Genomic DNA, 24648 nt, shown 5'->3' on the forward strand with positions numbered 1-24648 from the left:
ACACTTCAAAGAGGGAACAAAAAATTTGAAGGGTCATGGCATATTTTCTCATTTAGAAGTTTGCCGTGCGCTTGAGTTTACATCTATCTGTCATGTCAAGTCAATTTCTCCTGTCTTGAGAAACAGTTTTTTGGGGTCCCTCAATCGAACTAATGCCACCATACCCAATAATCAATGTCATGATTGATGAGAGAAGACTGAGTGCATTTCCCTGCACCTTTAGACAAAACTGAATAGCTATATGTGCAGCAGAAATAAATTTAAAAAAAGATGGAAATATAGCCTCTTGATTTTTAACAAATGCCGAATAAATTACATTTTGAAGTGTGTTTGCACAAACCTAGACTTCTCTATCTTGACTGTGACAAATCCTGGGTCTTACAAATGCACTAATAGAGGAGCGGTGGCTTCTGACAGCTACCCAATGAGAAATTGCAGGGCTTGCTTTCACCTGTACCGATGACAAGAATACCAATTTTTCTTCAAAGTACAGCATTGGTAAGAATTTAAGCCAGAGAAGATCCCAAGTCTTTTTTTTCTGATAGATAACCCCTTTATTTTCTATCCATATTGGATTGAGTCATCCTATACATTTTAACATCAAGTGTGGGATACAAAGGGGGCACTCATAAGCAAGTAAAGCAGACATTGTGGATGTCATAGTTTGCCCCGAGATGCCATCATAATGTCATTTAGCAAAATATAGTTCTGTGTGTGTGTTGGGAGGTTAAAACAGGCTTTAAAAAATAGATTTATCACACATTTTCTCATTCTCTCTGTCTCTTTTATTCTTCTTCACTGTCTGTCACACTCTATCTTCACATACTTACTTTTGGCACTAAGAGCCACGGATTGACAAGCAGTCAAAGCAGAGCTACTCAACATGGCATCTAAATGCACGGTGGGAGGACATTGCAGAGTTTCTCTGTCCACGCCTGACAAAACTGACTTCTATGCTACAAGACAAAAATGAAGCACTTGATGTACTAAAATGTACCATGCTGTGCTTACTGTGTCTGATAATCTTATTCTGATAAAGGCACTGGTCAAGAGACATCACATTTGATATTTGCTAGAAAAACAACAAAAGCCACCAGTTGTACAAACAAACTTCTAAAAGAAAAATGATATGTCTAAAAAGTCCTGGGGAAAAGAAAGGTGTATTTTCTTCTGACACTTCTTTCTGTACTATAGACTCCCCTGCATCCTCTTCCTTCCTCTCTTCGCTTCACATTCACTCCCCTCTCACTTCTCTTTCTGCTCTAACAAGCACCCTGATTTCCCCTGGAAAATCTGCACTCAATAAACGTTCTTGCTGGCTGTGATGCTCCTTACTGAGGCTTTAACTCTGAAGACTGTAGGGATCTGTCGAAGTTTTCCAATACTGTTTTATCTTTCAGTACAGTAGATAACACTGTGCAAACAGTGTGTAATTATGTGTACATAGTTCTATACATAAAGAGATACAGGCAAAACGAGGGCGAGACACATTCCCCTCCATTTGTTCATCAGTTTCTGTCTCATCTACAGTCAATACTAATTAGCCTAGTTAAAGGTCAGCACAGGCCTCCAGTGCAAGTCATGTACTGTAGAGACCAGTGTGCCAAAAGGTGAGGAGAGAGGCCAACAGAAGAACACAGCCAGTGTTACCCGTACAAAAATAAATGCTAAATTAACAACCTGCTGAAATGAATGGTACAGCTTACCTTCTAGCTGCACAGGTTTCCACATTTCCGATTACTAATTACAATTGATTTTGGTCGTTGCTGTACAATAGATTACTGTTCTAATTATATAACTAGCGAGTGGCTATAAATACATGTTATAAAGCTCTGCTGTTTAAATGGCAATAAGTTGAATTTAATGTTTGATGATTTTAAGAGCAAACAAAAGAAGTTGTAAAAATTAAGACAAACTGGGTGTGTTTTTTCAAAAGCATTGACGGGTTGTATGGGTGGGAAATTAGAATGTAACATTTTTGTTATGATGATGAGCTATGATTAAATCAAACTATTGCTTATTGTTTTCTGTAAAACAGTTCATTGGGTTATGTATAAGTAGAAACTGGCAGGAAGAAAAGGGATATACGACTGGCTGCTTACTTTTAAACAGTTAAATAGGGATTTCCATCTTAAGCCCCATTAAATCTCACCTTTGAAATACAGGACCTGTCAGTGCCAACACTTCACTGCATCAAGGGTGATTATGAAACACAGCGCACTATGGAGGACGGCATCATGCGGAGAAGATAGAATGAGGGACTGCTTTGAGAGTTAGAAGTTTGAGTGTTTCAGCACCATGGAGAGAGACGCAGTGGGTAATTGGGTTTAAAGTCTTCAGCACCATGGATAGTGACAGAGCCTGCAATGAGCCTTAACGTGGGGCAAAAGGTCTCACTTATGACTACTTCTATTGAGATGGAAAAGTTAAGGATGCAAACTTTGCCCGGTTGGTAATAACAGTGCTGTCAATGGAAAACTTTGAAAATCAAGCTTACATATTTGTACTCAGGGAGTCCGATTTCCCAAAAACAATATAAATGCAGGGAAATTGTCAAGGCGATCTTGTTATTACGTCGCTTCCCATAGGTGAAAATATGAATTTGTTGAGGTATTGCGTTGCCAATTTAAAAAAAAAAAAAAAAAAACTTTCTTCACAGCACCTTGTCTACTTAATTTGTTTATAAAGTGTATTTATTTATTTATTGTCATACTTTGCAAGTAAGGTGGTACCATACACATCAGTAACATTATGCATTTATGCCTTTTAATGCTTTAGATGTAGATTGATAGATAAATAGATAGATAGATAGATAAATAGATAGATAGATAGATAAATAGATAGATAGATAGATAGATAGATAGATAGATAGATAGATAGATAGATAGATACAAACACGTAGTTGGCATTTAATTCTACAGTATAGAAAGCCAATATGAACTTAAGTGAACTGTCCTATTTTTGTACTTTGTATTTGATTCATTGTATCCCTGGGTGAGTGAGTCTTGTTTGAATGCATCATGTTTTCAGCTAGATTAGGAGACTGCCGGACTGTTGAAAACAACGGCGGGATTTTTATTTTGGGTCAGGCCTTCTTGAATAAGTCACTGTGATTCACTACTCTTGGAATGGATGGTGGTGCTGTGCAGGAGTGCCTTGATCAATGTTATCCACACAGCACTGGATCAGTTGTACAGAGTGGCCCGAGGCCCAGCCAGTGTAGCTGCCATGCTGCCCTCATTACAGTAATGATGTCCCAGTACACAGTTCCCACGTGAGGCCCCATCAAAACTCTGTGTCTGTCTGTACATCATACTCTCTCCTCCTCTCTACTACTTATACACACATTCATATAAAACGAAAAAAAAATCATGTGAAGTTTTAGTACTTTCTGTAAACCATTTCCAATGCAAACCCACAATATGACACTATAAAACAACTAAAAATCTGCGCAACAACTGAAAACACATGAAATCATAAAGAAATGGCACAGGGTATTAAAACTCTTCCTATTATATATAGAGACGCATGATGCAGTGAAGTGTTGATATTGTATGCATGGCATATGTTAGTGGATTTTCACTTTGCATAAATAGACTTCAAAATTGATCTTGTGTCTCACCTGTGTCTTCATCAATGGTGAAAGTGCCCAGTCCGCTGCCTCCTCTGACAGAGTACCTCAGGACGCCATCACGTCCCTTGTCGTCGTCCTTTGCGCTCACTGTCAGGACACTTGTGCCTGCACGAGAGTTCTCTTTCACTGAGCCTCTCACAGCAAAGTCGGAGAAGTAGGGTGCATACAAATTCTCATTGACATCCACCACCTGAAGAAGTGTAAAGATTTATGTTAATTTTTTACCTAACATATGTAGAACTAGTGAAGGCAGATATGTGTAGTATTACACTTTAGGAATGTAAAAACAAAACACAACAAGGCCAAAAAGTATTACGCCGCCTTTGATTACTTGTCCACTAACAACATTATTCCCTTCAGGATTTCTTTGTTCATTAAATTATTTAGATTGCAAATGTTTTCTCAAAACAGCTTAACTGAAAAAAAAAACCTGAAAGAGTTGAATCTAATTGACCTGAATTGTGAGGCATGCAACTTGTCTTTAAACCGTCATAATATTTCATTATTATGGGTTCGTCTGGGGAGTGTTAGTGCAAAACTCTGATCTTAATGTTGTAACCCAGGTATTTCGCTCCTTAGAATAAAAATGAAAAAATAAAAAACACAAAAATTGCCGCAATATTTAAAAGCTTGGAGTGAACCAGAGGAACTATCAGTTGTAATGCTTCATTGATGAATCTGATCATAGAAATGTTTCTGGGGGAAAAAGTGTGTGTGTGTGTGTGTGTGTGTGTGTGTGTGTGTGTGTGTGTGTGTGTATATGTGGTTTTTTATGTTTTACACACCTCCACCTCCACGTACGTCTGACTGATGAGGCTGGGTATTCCCCTGTCTTCGGCGAGCATTGTCAGGTTGAAAAACTGTTGTTTTTCAAAGTCCAACTCTTTCCTTATCCTCAACACTCCACTCATAGAATCGACCTGCACAAAGCATTACAGTCTCATTCATCAAAATGTGTCAATAAAAAGAGGATCACCATTTGCTATAGTAAGGACGTCAGAAAATAGTCACACATCACCTACCTCAAATGTGCCATTGAAGTCATTAAGCAAGGAGTATCGGACCTGTCCCCCAGGGCCAATGTCTGGGTCTTGAGCCTGCACCCACGTAATCACAGCCCCTGGCGGGAGATCCTCAAGCACCCGAGCACTATAGCTGCTTGGGATGAAAACTGGGGCGCAATCATTGACATCCTCCACTATTATAGTAAGGGTAGTCACTGAAGATCTTCGAGTGCCTCTCTCGGCCTTGTCTCTCACTTCAATCTTCAGTACGAACATTGGGAAGGTTTCTCTGTCCAAGTGGCTCGCAACAAATACACTCCCTGTTTCGCTGTCAATGCCAAACTGGGGGACACTGGTCAGCATGACATAGGTGAGCTGTCCATTTTGACCACTGTCTCTGTCAAATGCAGTCATGGTTATAACTTCCATGCCAATGGCTGAATTTTCTGGAACAAGAGCTGAGGGATTGTCCTCATAGAACTGGGGGTCATTGTCATTTGCATCCTCTATTATCACGGTCAGTAATCTCCAATTGGACATCTGAGGAATGCCCTGATCGTAGATGGTGATATTAAGGAAGTAACGATCCGCTCTCTCGCGGTCCAGGGACTGCAATACAGTAATCAGCCCATTCTCCATGTTGATTTTAAAGCAGTTATCCTTGTTACCATCGGATATGGAAAAGAGAACACGGCCGTTGAAGCCAGTGTCACCATCTCGGGCTCTCACTTGAAATACACTGGCGTCAGCAGCGAGGTCTTCTCTCACTAAAATACTAGTGGGCAAGGCTTCAAACTGTGGAGCCTGTTTGTTCATGGAGAAAACGTCTACATACGTCTCATCTGTTCTCGGTCTAGACATTGCGGACACTTTGGCGAGCATTTTTTCAGCCAGCAACTGGGCTACCCTGGTCTCCCTGCAGTTGAACCCCTTGGCTGGCATCCTACCCCTCACCACAGATACGTTCACGAAAGTGGGATCAGAGAACATCTCTCCATCTGTTGCAACAATTTTCAAGTTGAAGACCCCACTTTTTAAATTATCCACTGCTAAAGATCTTTTTAACAACAAGGCCCCAGAGTCTGGGTTCAAGTCAAAATAATCCAACTCATTCCCGGATAGTATTTTGTACTTTACCATTCCTAGCTCATCCATGTCTACAGCTGATAGGGTGACAATAGTCTCCCTGATCGGGAATTCCCGGCTTATCATCCCCCTGCAAGAAACACTCTCAAAAAGAGGCTGGTTGTCATTGATATTTATGAGACGAATTGTGACATTAACTTCACTCTCCCTTCTGTAGGGTGAACCCCAGTCAGAGGCCCGTACGGCAAAAGTATAGACATCCTCTGAAGACTCAAAGTCGAGATCTCTTGTTATCCTCACCTCCCCTGTGTCCTGATCTATGCTAAAAGGAAGAGACTTTTCACCACTTATTGTGAGGGTGACATATCCATTCTCCCCCTTATCATCATCCACCGCTGACACCACAAGAACAACAGTTCCTACAGGTAAGCTTTCGTTGACCGCGACGTCGTAGAATGGCCTGTTAAACAGGGGAGAGTTATCATTAGCATCCTCTATGGTGATTTGGACCCTTGCTTGCTTCTGACTATAAATATCAACCACCTCCATCTCCATGAAATCCTGTGATATCCTTGTCAGCTGCCTCGTGGTCATAATAACTCCAGTCAAAGGGTTTATATCAAAGTACATTGGATCTGAGAGGCTGCTGAAGCTGTAATTGACACTCAGAGGAGCTGGGGAGATTTTCACCACCTCTACAATAGTGCCTGGGGGAGCTATTTCACTCAGCTTGACTACATAAACATCCTTCTCAAAATTCGCCAACACAGGCTCTGGTTTAGTGACTAACAACTGAACAACTTGTGTATTAGAGAACTTAGGAGGTGTACCCCTGTCTTTGGCCTGGAAGGTTAAATTGCAGCCATAAGGGAATGAATCCCAGTCGACTGTGTCTGATGATTTAACCCTGTATTCATTCCCGACAGGTGATCGATCCACCACAAACTGTTCAAAGGGGTCACCCTCAATGATGGATACCCACTCTACATCCCCTGATACCCCATCGTCTTTGTCCTCCACAGTCACTATGGCATAGATCGGGTCCTTGTCCAGCCATGATGGAAGGATCGCAACTGCACTGATAACAGGGGCAAATTCATTCACTCGCCCCACACTTAAGAAGAGCTTGGCAGTACTGCTGATACCATTGTTCCCATAGAGTTTCATGCCTCTGTCAACCACCTGTACCTCCAACTCAAATGTGTCTTGTTTGTCTATTCTGGGCTGACCTGTTAGGGTTATGATCCCACTGGTTGGGTGTACGGCAAAGAGGTCAACTCTGTTCTTGAAGAAGTAGTAGAACTCTCCATTGGAGCCCATGTCAGCATCTGTGGCAGTTACACGTCCAATGCTGGCACCCAAAGGGGCACTTTCGGGGACAACGAATGAATATGAGGTTGGGGAAAAGAGAGGTCTGAGATCATTGGTATCCAAGACCTTGATATAAACAGAAGCTAAGGCCTCTAGGCCGCCTTGGGCAGATGCCTTGACAGTCACCGTGTAATTGTCCTGTACTTCCCGATTCAAAATGGCCCCACTGCCCCCGTTCGTACGTACACGAAGGAAACAAAAATCTCCAATTAAAAATGCCTCAGTCTGAAAGATTCCCTCGTTGTCTCCCGACTCAATGGAGTATTTTATGTCTAAAGACCGAGGTGGCCCAATAACGATGCCCATTTTGATCAGGCTCCTGGCATATGTTCTTGCAGCAGAGTTTTCAAAGATAGTAGCGTTATATGCGGGCTGGGTGAAGAGAAGCAGACCTTGTCCTGCTCTCATTTCTGGCAGGAACTGAGCATGGCGTAAGGGGAAGCAGAGGAGGGGGGAAAGGTATATGAAACGGAAAAAGAGAGAGAAGATCGGTGGAGGAAGCATATTTCCCCACCGATTAGGCTTCATCACTATTCCATCACCAAGTCACCCTATAAATGGAAGAATAAGAAGAAAAATAGATCTGTGTTCAGTTGGTGATTTTTTTTTTAGATGAATGTGCTCTGCATGCTTAAAAAAAAGACATGGAAAACTGTCAGACAAAGTTTTAAAGATCTTCGTGGTTTGGTGTCACTACGGGGCATGATAAAATATTCAATGTTGAGCTCAAACAGGTTGCATTAAACACTGATTATTTCACACTGGAATGCACAGGAGCAAAGAATGACAACCCTTAAAACATAGCACATCAATACACAGTGCACTTACACAGCCTGAGTGAAACATAACTCCAGTTAAAAGGGCTCAGGAAAATTCCCTTTTCATACAATAAAAATATGAATACATTGTTCTTTTGACAGTCACTACCAGGGAAATCAATGTGCTACACAAACACCTTTTGTTTCAAGCTGTTACCATCAGGTAGTCTAAACTCGGATACAAAGCCAGCTAAAACCCAAATTGAGAATCAAAACTGACAGAAATTAAATGAAACGGAGAATAGGGCATCTTGTTTAAAAATAATGATTTACTTTTTAATGTCAATTACTTTTTTTTTTATCAAAAGAATGACACATTAACGCTAAGATAATTATACAACTTTTAGAGAAACTTAATTAGAAAATATTATTTAACTGATACAATGGAAATCGAGCCCACCTTTTGCCCACTGTATGCAGGACCGATTCTATACATTTATATTAAGCACCAAAAGGGCTGTCAGATTATAACGACTCAATTCACAATTCAGCATAGGGAGACTGTCCCGGGAGATAGTGGATTCATCTCCTTTGCTGCTGCACAAGCAGGGGAGCTCTCCTACGTGGAAAATCTGCGAGTTTGTGAGCTGAAGCCTGGAGCTACAGTCTGGACATTAATTAACAAGGCTGTAATCTATCTCATACATGCCATACTCACACATCGCGGCGTGTCCTCCCTTTGGACGAAACAGCTGTAATCATTGAAAGCCAATCCTTCCACATCCTTTCTCCAATGTAATTCAGGAGGAAAAAAAGAAAGAATGAAAGGGATAAACGCACAAAGCAGCCGCGCAGAAGTCGATGCTGATACCCGAAATGGAAAATTCATGTGAACATATCCCGAGAGGCAGTTGTCTACTAGGCTGCAGCCATCCTCGTATAAAACTAAATAGCTATTGCCCCAGTTTCATGCACCTGACTACTGTATCCCTGAGTGCAGTGGCTCACTTCGGTTCAATCTGAAATAGTTCACGCAAAAACTGACGTTAAAACCTTTAGGTGTTCATTTGCTGGAGAGTAAATGTGTATAAAGAACATGTCGCTCAGCGCCAAGTTTGGAAGCGGTCAGCATCAGTTGTCGCTTGTGCGGGACCGCTGAGCGCTCGCAGGATGGAGGTGGCGGGCTGGGCAAGCTCCGAACTTTGCCGAGTTTAGCCGACAACATCCGGAAGTGAGGCCAGTGTAATGTGCAGTAGCCGACTTCTTCTAAGGCAACGGAGGCGGCTCCGTATCTCACACGCAGAAGCTTCCAGTTAGTTCGCCATTTAATAAACTTACTCCAGTCGCCACTATGTCTGCTCTGTGTTATAACAAAGCATGTGGACAGCGATTTGATCCCGAAAACAACCCAGACGGTGAGTAGTATCTCGGGTCAACTATCGCGCCGCTGTCCTGTAACTTGTCTAGCGAGCTAACGTTAACCTTCGGCGCTCTGGAAATTTCTAGAGGTAGGCCAGGTGCGCCCATGTTAGATTGCTAACCTGTTACTAGCTGACTGGACTCAACATATATGTAACTTAAAAACATCAACAATGTTGTTGCTAATAAGTCGGGGGTGTTAAAGACACGTGGGGCCTGCTGTGACAGAGCAGGGCGTTGTTAGCATGTTATGCTCAAGCATTAGCAGGTTAGAGAGTAACATTAGCCTTTGAAGAGCCATTGTCCCGGGTGAGGTATACACACTGTAAGCCCCTCAAAGTCAGCTACAGAAGAAAAGACTTAAAAAAAACATGTTTGATATTCATTTAACGTTGTCCACATTACTAAACAGGTCGTTTAAATAGATTTTTAGCATACAGTGAGGAACAGCTCTGCATAATGATAAAGAACAGTGAGCGTGGCTTTTTAAAGGGAAGAAACTTCAAGTGTAATGTCTTTCAAATGGTCACTTTTATGGTTTGTTATGTAGTGTCTATATAATGTATGGTAACACAAAAGAGACACAAATAATGCTAAACTAAAATGAGAGTGAGACCAATGCTAAAAGCCCATCACAGCCTACTTACTGTGTCCAACCCCACTACATACAGACATGAGAAAGTTTCGTTTCAAACTGATTTAACTTAGTGCAATCTTCGTAGTGAGTAAGTATAACTTGTAATCACAGAGGTCTATGTCAGGGATGGGCAACTTTGGTCACAGCAAGGGCCACATTCATTTAATTCTCACTGCCAGAGGGCCAAATTGTAGAATACAAAAACGATTATGTCTCAAATTAAGTCAAAAGTCAACTTAATTGTCAATTTCAAAATATGCCAGACATACAGTGGAATCGAAATTGCGTTTGTCTCGTCCCACGGTGCAATACAACCAAAATAAGGTAAAATAAGATAAGGTAAAATAGATAAAATAAAATAAATAATATTTACAGTAATAAATTCTAAATTGTGCAAAAGGTACAAAATGGTAAATAAAATTTAAAGAAAAAGTAAACTTGTGCAATATGTGCAATGTGCAGTAAACTGATTGTACTTTTGAAAAGTTAACTCAACATATACCAGTGATCAAATATTATTATGGACATATTTCTGTTTTTCATGATTTCATGGCAGATTTTGTCATGTTTTCTTCATGTTTTCAAATAATTGATGTGTAAAAAAATAATCTGAGGGCCACGTTGAGGGTTGATGGGGGGCCGCCAGTTGCCCACCCCCTGGTCTATGTATTGCTTGACTGCCTGCTGAAGCACACACACAGATGAAAAACTTGTAAACTTCATATTAACGCTACTTTTTCCTTACGACTAAAGGGCTCCATGAAAGTGTTTTCTGAACCCACGCTGTGTGCTGTCAGTATAAAAAAAAGTTATAAAATCTGAGGAGACAAGGCTCCCCCAAAAACTAAATCTGACAGATAAGGTCATACTGGTTCTGAGTGCTTATTCACACCAAAACAGTGGGCAAATCTTTGACACTGTTTGCTCTAACAATATCTGCGTAAGAAAACATGTATATTTAATGTCACTCTTTACTATTTGTGGGGAAAGGGATTCCCTTCCCAGTATTCAAAGTCAGGCTTCAGTTAGTGTTTGAAGGTTTTGACATCTTTGTTTTATGTGAGAAATAGTGGAGGTGTCTTTTTTTCCTCCCTCCACAACATAGATCATTGTCTCCATAGATCATTTCTTATTTTTTAGTTTCCTTACTTGTAAAGTTTGCTCACATCAGTCACTGATCTCTATATAATTGAACCATCAAAGTGCTTTTGTTGACTTCATCCCCACGGTGAAACCTCTATGACTTCTTTGTATCTCTTATGTTTAAAATGTCTGCCTTTGTTTTCCAGTTATATAACATTGGATGTCTGGCAATGTAGAGAAAGTCAGGTTAAATTAGCATTTTAATCAGATGTCTCTTTTCATTACAGTGGACAATATTAGCATTACCTTTAGGGGCATCTAAGAGGGGTGTCTCTAAGGCATGGCAAAGTTTAGAGTAGACTTTAAAAAAACATGCTTAATTTATAGTGTCATACAGCTATTTTTTTTATTAATTTCACACTAATGTATCTTTTAGGGCAACTTCCTGGGTAAGAGGACATTTTTAAAAAATGATGTACTTGCAGTTCAAGGCAAACTGGTAAAACTTTTTACTGTTTAATTTTGGAGACGCTTCAGGGGGACTGTTTCACTCCTGTAGCTAACTTGAGGCACCTCAGTCTGTACAAGTAATTTTGACAGGTAAAACATGAAGGCAACATCAAACACTGCTGGTCCAAGTCCTTACAGAGTGTTCCACACATTAATGTCGGGGGGAGGAAAGGAACACCGGGCATCACTCATGTTGAATTTACTTTTTGAGAAAGAGTTCAGAATCCTTTGAAAACGTCTCAAGAAAGCTGTTTCTGTTACTCAAAAAATATATTGCGAAACTAAAAAAAAACATCTCTTATACTCTGTGAATTTTCTATCTGTTGCTGTTTTAAAAAAAAAAACACTTTCAGAAATTACTTTTCTCTCTCAATGCAAATGTTCATGTGTACATTTTTTGCCACAGTCTTTTTATCTCACCACTGATTTTTCCCTTTAATGAATTGCAATTCTGCTTTTTTCCCCCCCAGATGGCTGCACCTATCATCCAGGAGTCCCAGTATTCCATGATGCTTTAAAGGTAGGATTCCTGAAAATAAAAATTACTCAATGTATACTGTTTTCTGGTCAAACTAATTATTTGTCTGACTTCTCCAGGGATGGTCTTGTTGCAAGAGAAGAACTACCGACTTCTCCGACTTTCTAAGCATTGTTGTAAGTATTTGTTCCTGATTTTTTAATCCATACTTTTAATCCCCCATAGTCAGCTCTCCATTGTTTATTGTCTTCATAAGCATTGAATGCCACCTTTTCCTGTGGCCATATATTGGCCATGACTCTCATTTCCTGTGAGTCAGATGCAGTGACTTTGTCTCGTGTACAGGGCTGTACAAAAGGACCTCACAACAAGGAGAAGCCTCCTGAGCCGGTGAAACCAGATGTGATATCATCAGGAGACAACAAGGACACAGATGACCAAAAACCAAAGTTTAACGAGTACATCATTTCCGCACCAATGCCTCAGGAGGCGATACGCAGACCAAGGTTGCACATCAGGCTTTAACAATTTTTTTTTTTTTTTTTTATCATCTAAAGAAGCAGAAGCGACTGATGAGGCCATAGTTACCAAGAAAGTGAAACTCTTTTCAAATCATCTAATGGTCTTTAGACGGGCTTCGCTTCAGAAGCCTGATTTAAACAGATCTTGGCAGTAATGTATTTTTCCAATTACAGTTTACCTTCAAAATAGTTATTAACAAACCTTTAAAAAAACACACCTTTTGTTACTTCATTTTCTCTTCTTTTTATTCATGATTTTTGTCTTTGCCGTTCTAGTCCTGACGAGCCGATGGTGAGATTGCAGCATAAAGTCTCGACCTCCCTGAAGCAGGCCCTGGAGAAACTCAAACTTTCAGAAAATTCAGCAGAAGAGAAAGGTGAGTACATAACCATACCAAACCCTTGCGGTTCTCTTTATAAATGGCCTACAATCATTTTATTGTTAAAATAGACAGGAAGGTCATGTCGACACTGGAAGTTAATGGGACAGCCGCTGGGGATTAGCCGTCACCTGTGTCATTCACGTCATGGTTTTGGGAGTTAAAGCCGACAGGACAACTCATCATAGCTGCAGATGCAATTTTAAGATGCTCTTCAAAGTATTGGTGTCAATTACCTGTCTGTGTTTATCCATTTCTCCGTCTTTCCAGAGGAAGAAAGTGACGAGATCAAGATCGGAACATCTTGTAAAAATGGAGGATGTACTAAAGTAGGTGAATGTGACATTACTTTCTGCAGGGCTTCAGGAACCGCAGATTCATTTTTGTTATATTTTCCGTCTAATTGATGCTATTTTTTTTTTATTGTGGAATCTGCACAAAATATTTCCATGTTCCTTCAATTTCTGCCAAATGAGGGTCTATGAGCAGAGGTCATTCAAATACAACATGATGATCCGAGCTAAGTATTTTAAGTCTGAAGTGTTCCGCTCTGGCTTGTTTTCCTCATCCTCCTCCACATTTGCTCTGAGACACAGCAAGAAAAAAGTCTGCAAGTTAATCGGACCTGTCATAGCAGAAACCCCTCGATTACAGAACAAATTGTAACGAAAAATTGCACTGACTTAGGGTTTGAAGAAGCTTGGAGTTGGACTTGATGATTTACATAAATAAACTTTAACAGATATCTTGAAAGCCTTGAGATCTTCTCTCAAGGACTGCCTGCTTTTAGTTGATTAATCAATTGAGGTCTTGCTAGAGAAAGAAATAGAGCTTTTATTTTGTCTTTGCCCATTCCCAGAAAATTGTCCTTTCACCTCTATCACAGAAATATTTCTCCATTCATCTACAAATAACTAAGGGCACGGTCACACTGGTCATCTGTACCGTGCTGTACCCAAGCACGATTGACCCCCCGCTGCGCCAATCCCACGCTGGCCGGTACGGCCCGCGGTCACACTACACAGGACTATCCGTGCTTAAGCACGATTACCTCTTTTACATAACGTCTTAATACAACACATGCACGCTTTATGTTATTATGAAGCGTGCTCAGTTTACAAACAGGCGGACGAGAGAGAGACAGAGAGAAAAAAAAAAGAAAAAGTCCGCGTCTGCACATCGGAGAACAACACAGAGAGCATGACAGCTACTTTACTGACTTTGCAGCTTATTTTAAGCCATTTTAATCAGACACAGCCGTAAATAAATTAAAAAATAAAATAGACGCGCGGCCGAGTCCGCGCGGACTCACACACGGACTCGCACATCGGAGAACAACACAGAGAACATGACAGCTACTTTGTGGCTTATATTGAGTCATTTTAGTCAGATACAGACATGACACTCTGGATTTCTCCATAATGAAGGCTGTCAGCGTTGTTTACCCGCGTGCTTGTGCTCGTGCATGAAGTGTACCGTGCCGAAGCACACCTCTCCGAAGTGTGCCAAAGCCAAGGAAGTGTACCGTGCCTGAGCACGATATGGAGCGGTCACACTGGTCAAACGAACTGGATTGAAGGGTTGAAGCGTGCTTGGGCACGGTACGGATGGCCAGTGTGACCGTGCTAGAGAACTCTTTTAAAAATGTTTTTTTGTTATGCATATTGAATGAGAGTATTACAGTACAAGTTGTGAAAGACTGAAGTGCCATACATGTGCAATTCAACCCTATTTGTAGTTTTTATATCTCTTCTGATCCTAGCTTTTGTCATCTACAGAGTTTTGATGGACCTGCAAGCGACTCAGAAGTGTGCTCATCACATCCTGGTTTTCCTATTTTCCATGAAGGGTCAGTATTTCTTAACAACTTTTCTTTTTAGAATATTTAAGTAAAAGGTTAAAAACCTTAAACTTTTCATTGCATCGACATTAATAAGGACAGATAAACTTTGAAACTGTAAAAGAATCTCAGGGGCCATATCTCTAAGTTTCCTGTTAGTTTGTTAACTAGCACTTTTGAGTGACAGTTCACTACTAACTGCTAAAAAAAACAATAACAACAACAGTTGTATCTCTTTCCGGCCTCTACAGGATGAAATACTGGAGCTGCTGTAAGCGGAAAACCTCAGACTTCAACACTTTCCTCTCTCAAGAGGGCTGCTTCAAGGGGACACATCTATGGAGGAAAAAAGATGAGGTAGGTGTTCCTGTTTGACAGCAAGCAATGGCTTGTGTGTGAAAAGTCTGCAGGAGAGAGCCTCAGCTGTGTCGCCATCTAGTGGTTTGTTGCAAACACTTCTGCCTTGTAAAAAAATCTGGCTGAATGAGTGTATCAAGTAATGTTTTGAATTTTTATAATATTGCAGGGTAAGAAAGTAGTTCCATGTCGATTTGACTGGCACCAGACCGGGGCACAGGTCATCATTTCCATCTACGCCAAGAATGGTGTCCCAGAGCTGAGCTTTGTGGATGCCAACAGCACATCGGTGAGGGATACCCTAGTCTGTCAGATATCCGTCCATAGCTTAAGGGCTTATCTTTTAATTGTGTTCTTCACAATCTCACATTTATTTTTTTTGTCTTTCAGCTCGATATCCATATTATATTTGAGGGAGAGAAGGAATTTGCGCAGAAAATCAGCTTGTGGGGAGTAAGTATCGCGTCACTTTCAATCGGATGTAAAATGTCTCATCACATCTACAACATAGACGATCTGTGTACCAAACCATTCAGAGTCACACCCTCTTCTTTCTTTGCAGGTGATAGATGTGAGTAAAAGTGCAGTGAACATGATGGCTGCAAAGATCGAGGTTGTCATGAAGAAGTCCGAGCCCATGTCGTGGGCTCGACTGGACCTCCCACCCCCTGTCCCCCCACCCAAGGAGAGTGACAAGAAAGAGGAGGAGAGTGAAAGCGAAGATGAAGATGAATGATGAGGAATTAAAATGCAATCATAGAGTTCATTTTTAGCTGAATCCAAGGCCGTGCAGTCCATTCCTTGAATCTTTAAAGAGTCTGAACTTTGGCCTCCACTCTTTAAAGTCACATTGCTTTTACCCTTTCATTCTTTCATGTCATCCTACTTGATTTTTTTGTCTGGTTTTCCAAACGTTTTGGGCCTTTTAACTGGTTGTCGTATATGTTGGAATGCTAGGGACACAAAATTATTTTTTAAACAGTTTTTCACTCAAGCACTGAACGATATCTAAGGGAACACCAACTTTTAGTTCACTTTAATGAAAGTCAGACAAACTTGTTATTTACACTGAAATTCACTGGGAAAATAAACCCATGCAGTTAGATGAGAGCCCAGTGTGACCACGCTTGATCTCAGACCCATAAAACCTTTCATATGGACTAGTCACAACAATTCATCTTGTGGACCACAGTTGTTACTGGTTTCTATTTCAACATGGTTGGGTTAAAGATTAATTCCATCTTTAGATTTTATAAATTTAACTGATCACACTGCTCTGCATAAATGCTTTTGTCACAGATATATACCCATGTCAGATAAAGATTCTGTAGTTTGAGTAGAAAATCTGGAATTCCAAGGTGTCCAAGCTTGTAAAAAGTTTACTCTGAATAAAATATGTACTACCAAATCAGTTAGTTCCCTCTGGCTCTTACAATCAGTTTTACAGCTTCATTCCCACTCGAACCTTTCCTCAGTTGTTTTTCTTAATTGCTCCAGTTCTTCTTTTATTTTTTACATGATTATATCTGATGTATATTTTGTACAAGTTAAACATCAAAATGATCCAATCTTCTATTTATCTATTTTCTTGTCAACATATAGCGCAGTTTTAATAATGAGAATGTACTGTATATCTGAGAATGCCATTTGAACACGTGGTATTTTAAGCAAAGTACTGTATAATTAAAAATGCCTTGCTAGGCAGCATGTCTCAAGGATTGGAATGTATGAATTATATTTGGCTGAATGAGGCCATGATGTAAGGAGATAATGAATATGGAACCAATTCATCTTACCAAAAATAAACTTGTGTTGAACTTTTTTTTTAAAACAGGGCTTGTGTGTGTGTGTATGTGACAGATTTGTATCCCTTGTCAGTATTTCTAATGCATATGATTCTAATGTGGACAATGTTTTTTACGAGGTTACTTAAGAGCCAAACTCATCTAATAATTATGACCTTGTCAAGTGAGAACATTTCTCTTGGATTCAAGTAGGTGCAACCTTTTGAGCAAATGTTTCAGACCACAAGCAACATAGGGAATTGCTTTCTTCTATGAAAAGTCATCAAGTTTTGGAAAAATATTATGCAAGACTAAGTTTAGAAAAGTGAACTGTCAGGATTCTGAAGAGACGTCTCAGACCTTGACATCTATGCAGACATAATCAGTTTTTTTTTTCTTTCCACAAGCATGTCTCGCAGCACAAACAATCAATTTGGTGGTAGCCGAATAGTGCGGTTCAGTTGACTCCCACACAAGAAAAGTCCCTCAGGTCCTCTGAAAAATAGAATGGAAGACTTCATGTTGCTCTGGCAGTTAGTAGCATGTAAGATATGATTAACCCTGCGTCCATGGCTGATGCAACAAACTGCAGAGCGTGTTTTTTTTAAGCTAAATCTGCTTTAACCCAAGAGAATAAATGTGGAAAGTCATTATGACAGAAACCATATAAGTTCCACAGACCATGTCTGAAATTGTCTAATCGGTACAATTTGACAAGTTACAAGTTGTGGGTGGAATGTGCCTTTAATATAACCCATTTAAAAAGTTGCTACATGCATTTTTTTTTTTTTACACTTTTAATACAGTTTAAATACAGTGCCATTAACAAAGATAATGGGGTCATCACAATCATCAATATAATGTATAATTCACAGTGCTCAGGAAATTAATATTCATATATGTGTGCTTTATCATATAGGGTGCTCTGTGCCTTCATATACTTGTCTGGTAGTTACGGGCGCTGGTTTCCTCTGTGACATTGCTCAGGATAAGTGGTTGTTTTTCTGTGATGCTGTCCAAGATAATTGGCTTTTTCTCTGGGATCCGGAAAAGTTTGAATAAGTAGGAACAGGGGTTGTTCCAATTCCCCATGGGTCGCAATTGGTATCGCTGTTTAATCTTTAGGAAAGCAGCAACCAGGGACACCGCTAAAAGTCCTCCGATGAGCCCGGCAAACAGCAGCCAGGGCCACACATTCCTCAATTCATCCAGGTAAGGACGCATGGCTTCTGCTATCCGCTGGTCTGAGGATAAAAGACAAAAGAAGTTACAGAAATGTAGCTAACATGTTTTACTTTACTTTTAGTTTGAATTCTTTTTGGGTATAGATTTATAGTTTTTTTTTAAAAAACATTTTGATAATGCAGAGGAAGAGTAAATGTAAATTGCAAGTATAACACAATTCAGGAAGCTTTTAGGTAGAAAAACAGGAAGTGCCACTTACTAGAATTTAACAGATTTGAATATTCATATCCCAGCTCTTTGGTTGAAATGAAGAAGTCTCTGTTTCTGCGGAGGGGCAGGTAGGGCACCATGTGGTATCGGGCGTTGTGTCCTATGGGAGCATTGGACTCTGGATACTGTGCTGAAGATGGGTTATGCCTCCTGAGCCACTCTTCGAAAATACTTCCAGAGAAAAAAAGAAAAAGAAACACACTCCCATTATTTGGTGCCAAGTGTGTAGGTGTACTTTACATACAAAACATGAATGTGTCCATGCATGTCTAACCTGTCAACATAAGCATGGTGGAGAAGGAATATGGGGTCATTTGCTGAGCCCTGCACTGAAGACATGGATCCGTTCATGAAAACATGGAGAGCGGCATGCATGTTTAAACGAGGGCTGTTTCCTATCCCCGTCTGAGGATCCCCGAATCCTGCAAGACGAAAAGTATGAAATCAGCATTTCAGCGAGCAGTTGTTTTGGGAAGCAAAGGAATTTGTTGTCAGACAGAACAAATAGCTGTCGAGCAGCAGTGAGCTGGGGCCAAACGTTGCAAATTTGCAGAAAAAAACTGTGTTATAGATTCTGGTAGAAGATGTAAAGTTGTTGCACAAATTTGCTGTGAATTTTACAACACTTATGATGGTTACTGTTGCTCCATCATTAAGACTACAGGCCCACAGAGCCAGTTAGGGAAGTGTGAAATATGTATACATAATAAGACAGATTGAAAGGCTGGACAAAAAATAAGAAGAACAAATTGGAAAAAAAGATGCAGGGGGCACATAGTCTGCCAAACCTAGAGATGTCTTTCATTGACAATATAAAAACCAAACGGTGATTTTGCATTGGAAACACAGAGAACTAAGATAAATGCTTTTTTAAAAAAAAAGTGCATTTAGGAAATAATTTGTCAAACAGATTACTTCTTTTTCTATTAAGAATGAAAATATATCTAGATCTGCCATAAGTAACCAAGGGAGGCGATAAAAGCCTTTTAGGGTTTGCACTTTGTTCAGATAGTTCTGCAGGGAATTCACATTTAACAAAAAAACAAGTGTATCAGTTTTCATTTAACCCATCCTTGTGTTAGCAGCAATCACATGAGACTCAGCAGACGTGTGTGATGCACAAAAGGCTATCATTAAAATAGATATCAACAATGGACAACTGTTCTTTTGTTTATTGTTGACCTCCGTTTCACTAAATGTCACATTCAACGAATCCCTGAAAGGATTTACTGTTCAAGTGTCTTATGTTTGAAGCTTGTTGGAGGCAATAGAGTGGGTGGAGAGACTCATTGACAGGGCAGATTAAAGAGAAGGAGTAAGTGAGGTCATACATACAGTATGTTAGCTGGAGTTTTTCTGTGCAAATCAGGTTGCCTGAGACTGTCATGTATTCTTTTAGGTAACATCCAATGCTCTTATGGAGCTGTTTTTGGCCACAGAAGATAAGAGTTTCCAGAATGAAAGCTCAAAAATGACACTATAGGCTATTTGTCTTGCTGCAAAAACAGAAACTAAGTTAGCTGCTGGCTCGTGACCATAATTTAGCATTTAGCTAAAGCGCCTCATATCTCCCCAGGACAGGTAGAGATGGATGACACAGATGAGAGAGTACAGTGAATATTGGGCTTTCATTCATCAAGTGGCTAGAAACAAAAATCCTGAGGACTCTTCTTCATTCTTTCTTGACAAGTTTGATGAATCAACTGAATAGGTAGATCAAATGTCGATGTTGTTTTTACAGCCTGATTCTGCAGCACCTCAGTGGCATGATAATCAAATCCAATTTGTGTTTAATAATTTAGAAACAGGTCGTGTGGTTTTGCTTTAGAGGTGTTAATGCAAATGCTGCAGAATTGAATAACAACAGATGGCTATTTGGAGCCTCGAAATAGCTATACAGTTATACTTATATAGAGTTACCAAATACAGTATACCTGTTACCAAATCAAACTATATGAATGGAAATGAGGAAGTGTCTGTTTTCATGTATCTATTTTTAAAATAGGGAAAATATTTCCGCTACCGTTGTGGTTGAATCAACTGTGTCATATGATTTAACTACATTGTTTTGTTTTCACTTTGTTTGGTATACGAGAAGATACACTGGTTGATATTTATTGTACGTGCATTTTGAAAATGCAGAAAAATCCTCCGTTTATCCAAACTGTATTCATCTGACCTCTGCTTCACTCAATAAAATGTTCGATTAGCTCTTGGATTCTTGTGTTTAAAATGTGCACACCAGATAGAGGTCAGGTCAGAATGTTTGTGAAATCTGCATCATAACAGTTTAGTGATAGGCTTTTACAGTTTCAGTAAAGGTTTGTATTTCTTACAGTGAAATATCCATTCATCAGTAAAGTCATTTTACCAGCTTCTTATGGTAAATAAGATAGGCCTATACTGTATTTAGACATTATTATTAAAACAAACATGTTTTTTTCTGATTGTAAGTCTTTTTGGCATTGGTGATCATCCCTGTACTATCAACAAGAGTGAAGTGAACAGTATGATGAAGCAGCCAAGTGAGGAGCAGGACTTTTAGTGTGTGTGTGTGTGTGTGTGTGTGTGTGTGTGTGTGTGTGTGTGTGTGTGTGTGTGTGTGTGTGTGTGTGTGTGTGTGTGTGTGTGTGTGTGTGTGTGTGTCTGTGTGTGTGTCTGTGTGTGTGTGTCTGTGTGTGTTCGTCACGCTTGTCTTACCTTCCACAGTGTTCCTGAAGCTCATGTTGGCGCTGCGGTCCATGGGTCCAGTGTCATAGTTGCTCAGACTGAGAGCGAACGCCACCTCTGCTGAAGTCGGTAACCGTTGAACTATGTTACGGTTATGGTTTCCAGGGTTACGGCGCAGCGGTCCTTCTTCGGTGACATCACATAAAACACCTCGAAGACTGTACTCCTCTGCCTTGGAGCAAAGTACCTGTCAATGGAAACACAAATCCCAACAATGAAGTGCATACAAGACATTTGTTTTAAGCTATAATAATAATAATAAGCAAATTTACTCAAATAGAGAAGTTCAGAAACCAGAAAACTAATCATTAAACAAGCTGGAATTTAATTCAAGTTTCACTCAGACTGATAAATTAGTTTGAGGTCAATGTAATACCCAGTTGATAACTAATCGATTCATCACATGAAGGCTCGTTTTTTTACAAACCTTTAAACAACAGATATTTAAAAATAGTTAGGTGCACGTCTCATTCATTTTCATCTAAAAAACAGGTTATACTGTTTGTGAGGAACATTTACTTTAATCATACTTTTCCAATTCGGACAAAAGCTTGAACTATTTTTATTTTCACTTCCATCTAGGACAAAGGCTTACAATCTCATGTTGTACAAATGTTTGACTGTGTAGGCTTTAGACAATATTTTAGAACTAAATCCTATTTCAATATTTCAACTTGAAAGTCACACTGTTCCATAATAGGCCTACTGTGGACTAGAGATGCAAAAAAAAAATTTAAAAAAAAATAGAGGGGGGAGAAATGTTTTTGCACCTCAAGAAGCTGGAGTAGTTATTCTTGTGTGTGTGTTTACCTGCCAAGAAGAGAAGACCGAGCCTGGGCTGAGGAAACTGGGATCCTGGGGGTTACTTCCCCCCATCAACTCATCTGTGCACACGTCACATGTCTGGGCATCTCTCCAGTCCCAGTACGGGATCGTAAAGGTCATATCTCCAGTCAGCTTCCTGATCTCATGCTCCCACAGCAGCAGGTACAGACGGTGCCAGGGGAGGAATGCAGGGGCCCAGTGAGCAAAGTCCACATTGCTCCATACATTTCCAGGGCCGCCTAACAGAGCCTCCCTGGACACGTAGTAATGTAACCACACAAACACATCATACACAGACACATCAGAAAACATCGGGATAGAGCCGTTTTCCATCTCCTGGTATGTTCCTGTGGCCACGACATAGTCCCTGCTGACTGTCTGCTTGGCCAGATTCAAATAGGACACAAGTTTGATCTTCTCATCATGGGATAGATGAAAAACATTCCTCCTCAGAGACGCCCTCCACTGAGTACAGTTCTCCCCATAGTAGCCAAACTTACAGTCTAAACAGTTGTAACCCATGAAGTTCCCCTCACACTGACAAGTCCTGTTGTAGAAAACTAACGGCCACTTCTCCCTGTCGTCCAAACCGGAGAAGGGGTACTGCGGCCCATCCGGTTCCTCCGGCACCACCGCATCCTGGCAGGAGCCCCGGCCCGAGCTGACTCCGCAGGGGGAGCCATCGCCTTCCCAGGCCGGGCAGCACTCCTTGGAGAGAAGTGACTCCCGGTTGGCACACAGACGAGGAAACTGTTGATGGGAAGGTGTAAAAAATGATATAATACTAATAAAAAATAGGGACCACATCATAGCAGGACAGCTGTCCCTGGCAAACGAACCAAACACACAAAGTGGGAGAGCCCATGTGAGTCACAATGCCTTAAATTCTTTTCCGGGCACCCCCTCCTTTTTGTTGAGCCAGTCACATGCCGCTTAAGCTCAGGGTGAAGCTTACATCGTGAGGGGCGGCAAAACTGCCTCGATGCACACAACCCAAAACTGCAGCCAGACTTCCCTCAGGGAAAAAAAACATTACTCTTATGAAAGTTCATTGAAGCATTTTTTTCCAGGGGATTTGGAGCCAAATGAGGTGATGATTGTTAATATTACCACATCCATTATATGTTCTAATGAAATAAATAAAAAATATAAATTAAATCTCCAAAGACAAATAAAACATTGTATGAACTGTCGTATTGAGATCTATATCTTGACGTTTTTATGATTTCACAGAGATTTGTTTTGCCAATTATGTGGTCTCACTTTCCACTCAGGGTCAACAGATTAAAACAGGCACATACCTCAAGGATTGTCTTCAAACACAACCACGCACACAACCACAAATAGGGCTTAAGAAAACTGTTTTTCCTGACATTACGGTATGAACATCACCATGACAACCCTAGGGTCATAGGGTTATATAGGATGAACTTAGAAGTGGCCCCTCACATTTAAATATTAAGCCTCAAAGATTTTACAATTGCAAAATGTGGTATGTATAAACTCAAAATGGTAAAACTAACTAACTAACTAACTGTTTTTTTTTATTGTATTTTATTTCATTAATTTAATTGAATGTCCATCTTAAAATACTTATTTCTATTTGTTAGGACTTACTAATTAAGTTTTTCCTGTTTTTTATATGATAACCTGATGCTTTGACACCACATTTTCCCAGTTTGACATCAACAAAGTACATATACCGTATCTATCAACTCAGAATCTTTACTTTTTGGGGAAGTTAACTTTTTTTAAAACTTAATTTCAAGTGATACCAATTTACTACATGTCATCACCCACCATATGAGCTGACACCGGAACTAAAAACAAAGGATTTATTGAGGACCACCTGATAGGAGAACCACAATAAAGACCAGCTGTTGCCTAGGGTAAGACTATGTGATGTCGACATTTGCTTTCTGGGAAAGGCCAGAAGGCATTACACTTTCCGGACTCCTCTGAATAAACGTTTGTAAGCTCTCTCTGTATCACTATCTCATATGACTAGCTACACCTGAGACCGAATGACTTCTAACCTTTGGTCTCATGATTGCGAGACTGTTTGCGTGTGATATTCTCAAGGCAATATTAGTTAAACCCGTGATTGCAAATAGTAGGCTACGTCCCCACTAGAGGGCGCAATGCGATCACTTCCAAGACCATTCTCACTCTTGAAATTCAGTGATGCCTCGTCTTTCTCTCAAGGCAACCAACAAACCACATTTATTTAGATATATTCATTCATGTGCCTTTCTTTGGGCTCCATTTAGGAATCCCCTCTCACAGAAACATCTGAAAACTAGACTTTATTTGACCTCAATTTGTTTAGATTATCCAAACATTTGATAATTAGGGGTTTTTGTTGTTGTTCATTAGTCACACCTCTCACTCAAAAGAAAACATTTACATTGAAGTGTAGGCTTATTAATGTGTTATCCTGGCCAAACCATAGGGCCTAACACGTAGGCCTACTAAACATAGCAATGTGGTAGCCTAAATTTGTGCATATAGGCTATTTCACAAACTTTTTCTTCAACAGCCAGCTAATAAAAAAAACACACAATCGATACCAAATCAAAAACGTGTTTTCAAGGTTACTGTTTTTGGTATTTCAAAGTGACAGTTTAACAATAAAAGTTGGGTGATTCCAGTTTTCCTTCCGGTGTTTCGGTTGAACGAGCGACCCGATTAACTGGTGCCTTCCAGCCGAATCCCCTCTGTTGCTGTCGACGGAGTTACAACACCGCAGTTCAGAGAGAGTAAGAAGCTGTCCTCG

The 24648-nt window shown here is 40.2% G+C and overlaps 3 protein-coding genes across 3 annotated transcripts in view; 1 reads left to right on the forward strand and 2 right to left on the reverse strand.

Moving 5' to 3' along the window:
- The window catches only part of LOC132987942 (protocadherin Fat 3), a 68065-nt gene extending 60442 nt beyond the window's left edge, over positions 1-7623 (reverse strand). The window contains exons 1-3 of the mRNA XM_061054949.1: positions 4657-7623; positions 4420-4554; positions 3623-3824 (exon numbers count right to left, since the gene is read on the reverse strand). Of these exons, the coding sequence (XP_060910932.1) occupies positions 3623-3824; positions 4420-4554; positions 4657-7623 (3304 nt within the window). The remainder of the gene's footprint in view (positions 1-3622; positions 3825-4419; positions 4555-4656) is intronic.
- Positions 7624-9112: 1489 nt separating this feature from the next.
- Positions 9113-16909, forward strand: chordc1b (cysteine and histidine-rich domain (CHORD) containing 1b). Its single transcript, XM_061054950.1, has 11 exons — positions 9113-9268; positions 11973-12022; positions 12100-12156; positions 12326-12486; positions 12778-12878; positions 13152-13210; positions 14660-14730; positions 14973-15078; positions 15248-15367; positions 15469-15531; positions 15641-16909. Exons 1-11 carry the CDS (start codon positions 9205-9207, stop codon positions 15812-15814), a joined length of 1026 nt encoding a protein of 341 aa, XP_060910933.1. The 5' UTR covers positions 9113-9204; the 3' UTR covers positions 15815-16909.
- A 665-nt stretch (positions 16910-17574) lies between these two features.
- On the reverse strand, positions 17575-22730 carry LOC132987944 (tyrosinase-like). The gene is made up of 5 exons (XM_061054952.1): positions 21858-22730; positions 21018-21234; positions 18592-18739; positions 18307-18488; positions 17575-18106 (listed from the first exon to the last, which is right to left on the reverse strand). The coding sequence occupies exons 1-5, from the start codon at positions 22680-22682 to the stop codon at positions 17796-17798; spliced, it is 1683 nt and encodes a 560-aa protein (XP_060910935.1). The 5' UTR covers positions 22683-22730; the 3' UTR covers positions 17575-17795.
- Between the last annotated feature and the right edge of the window lie 1918 nt (positions 22731-24648).

The sequence above is a fragment of the Labrus mixtus genome, chromosome 14 (genome assembly GCF_963584025.1).
Source record: "Labrus mixtus chromosome 14, fLabMix1.1, whole genome shotgun sequence".
Classification (NCBI taxonomy): domain Eukaryota; kingdom Metazoa; phylum Chordata; class Actinopteri; order Labriformes; family Labridae; genus Labrus; species Labrus mixtus.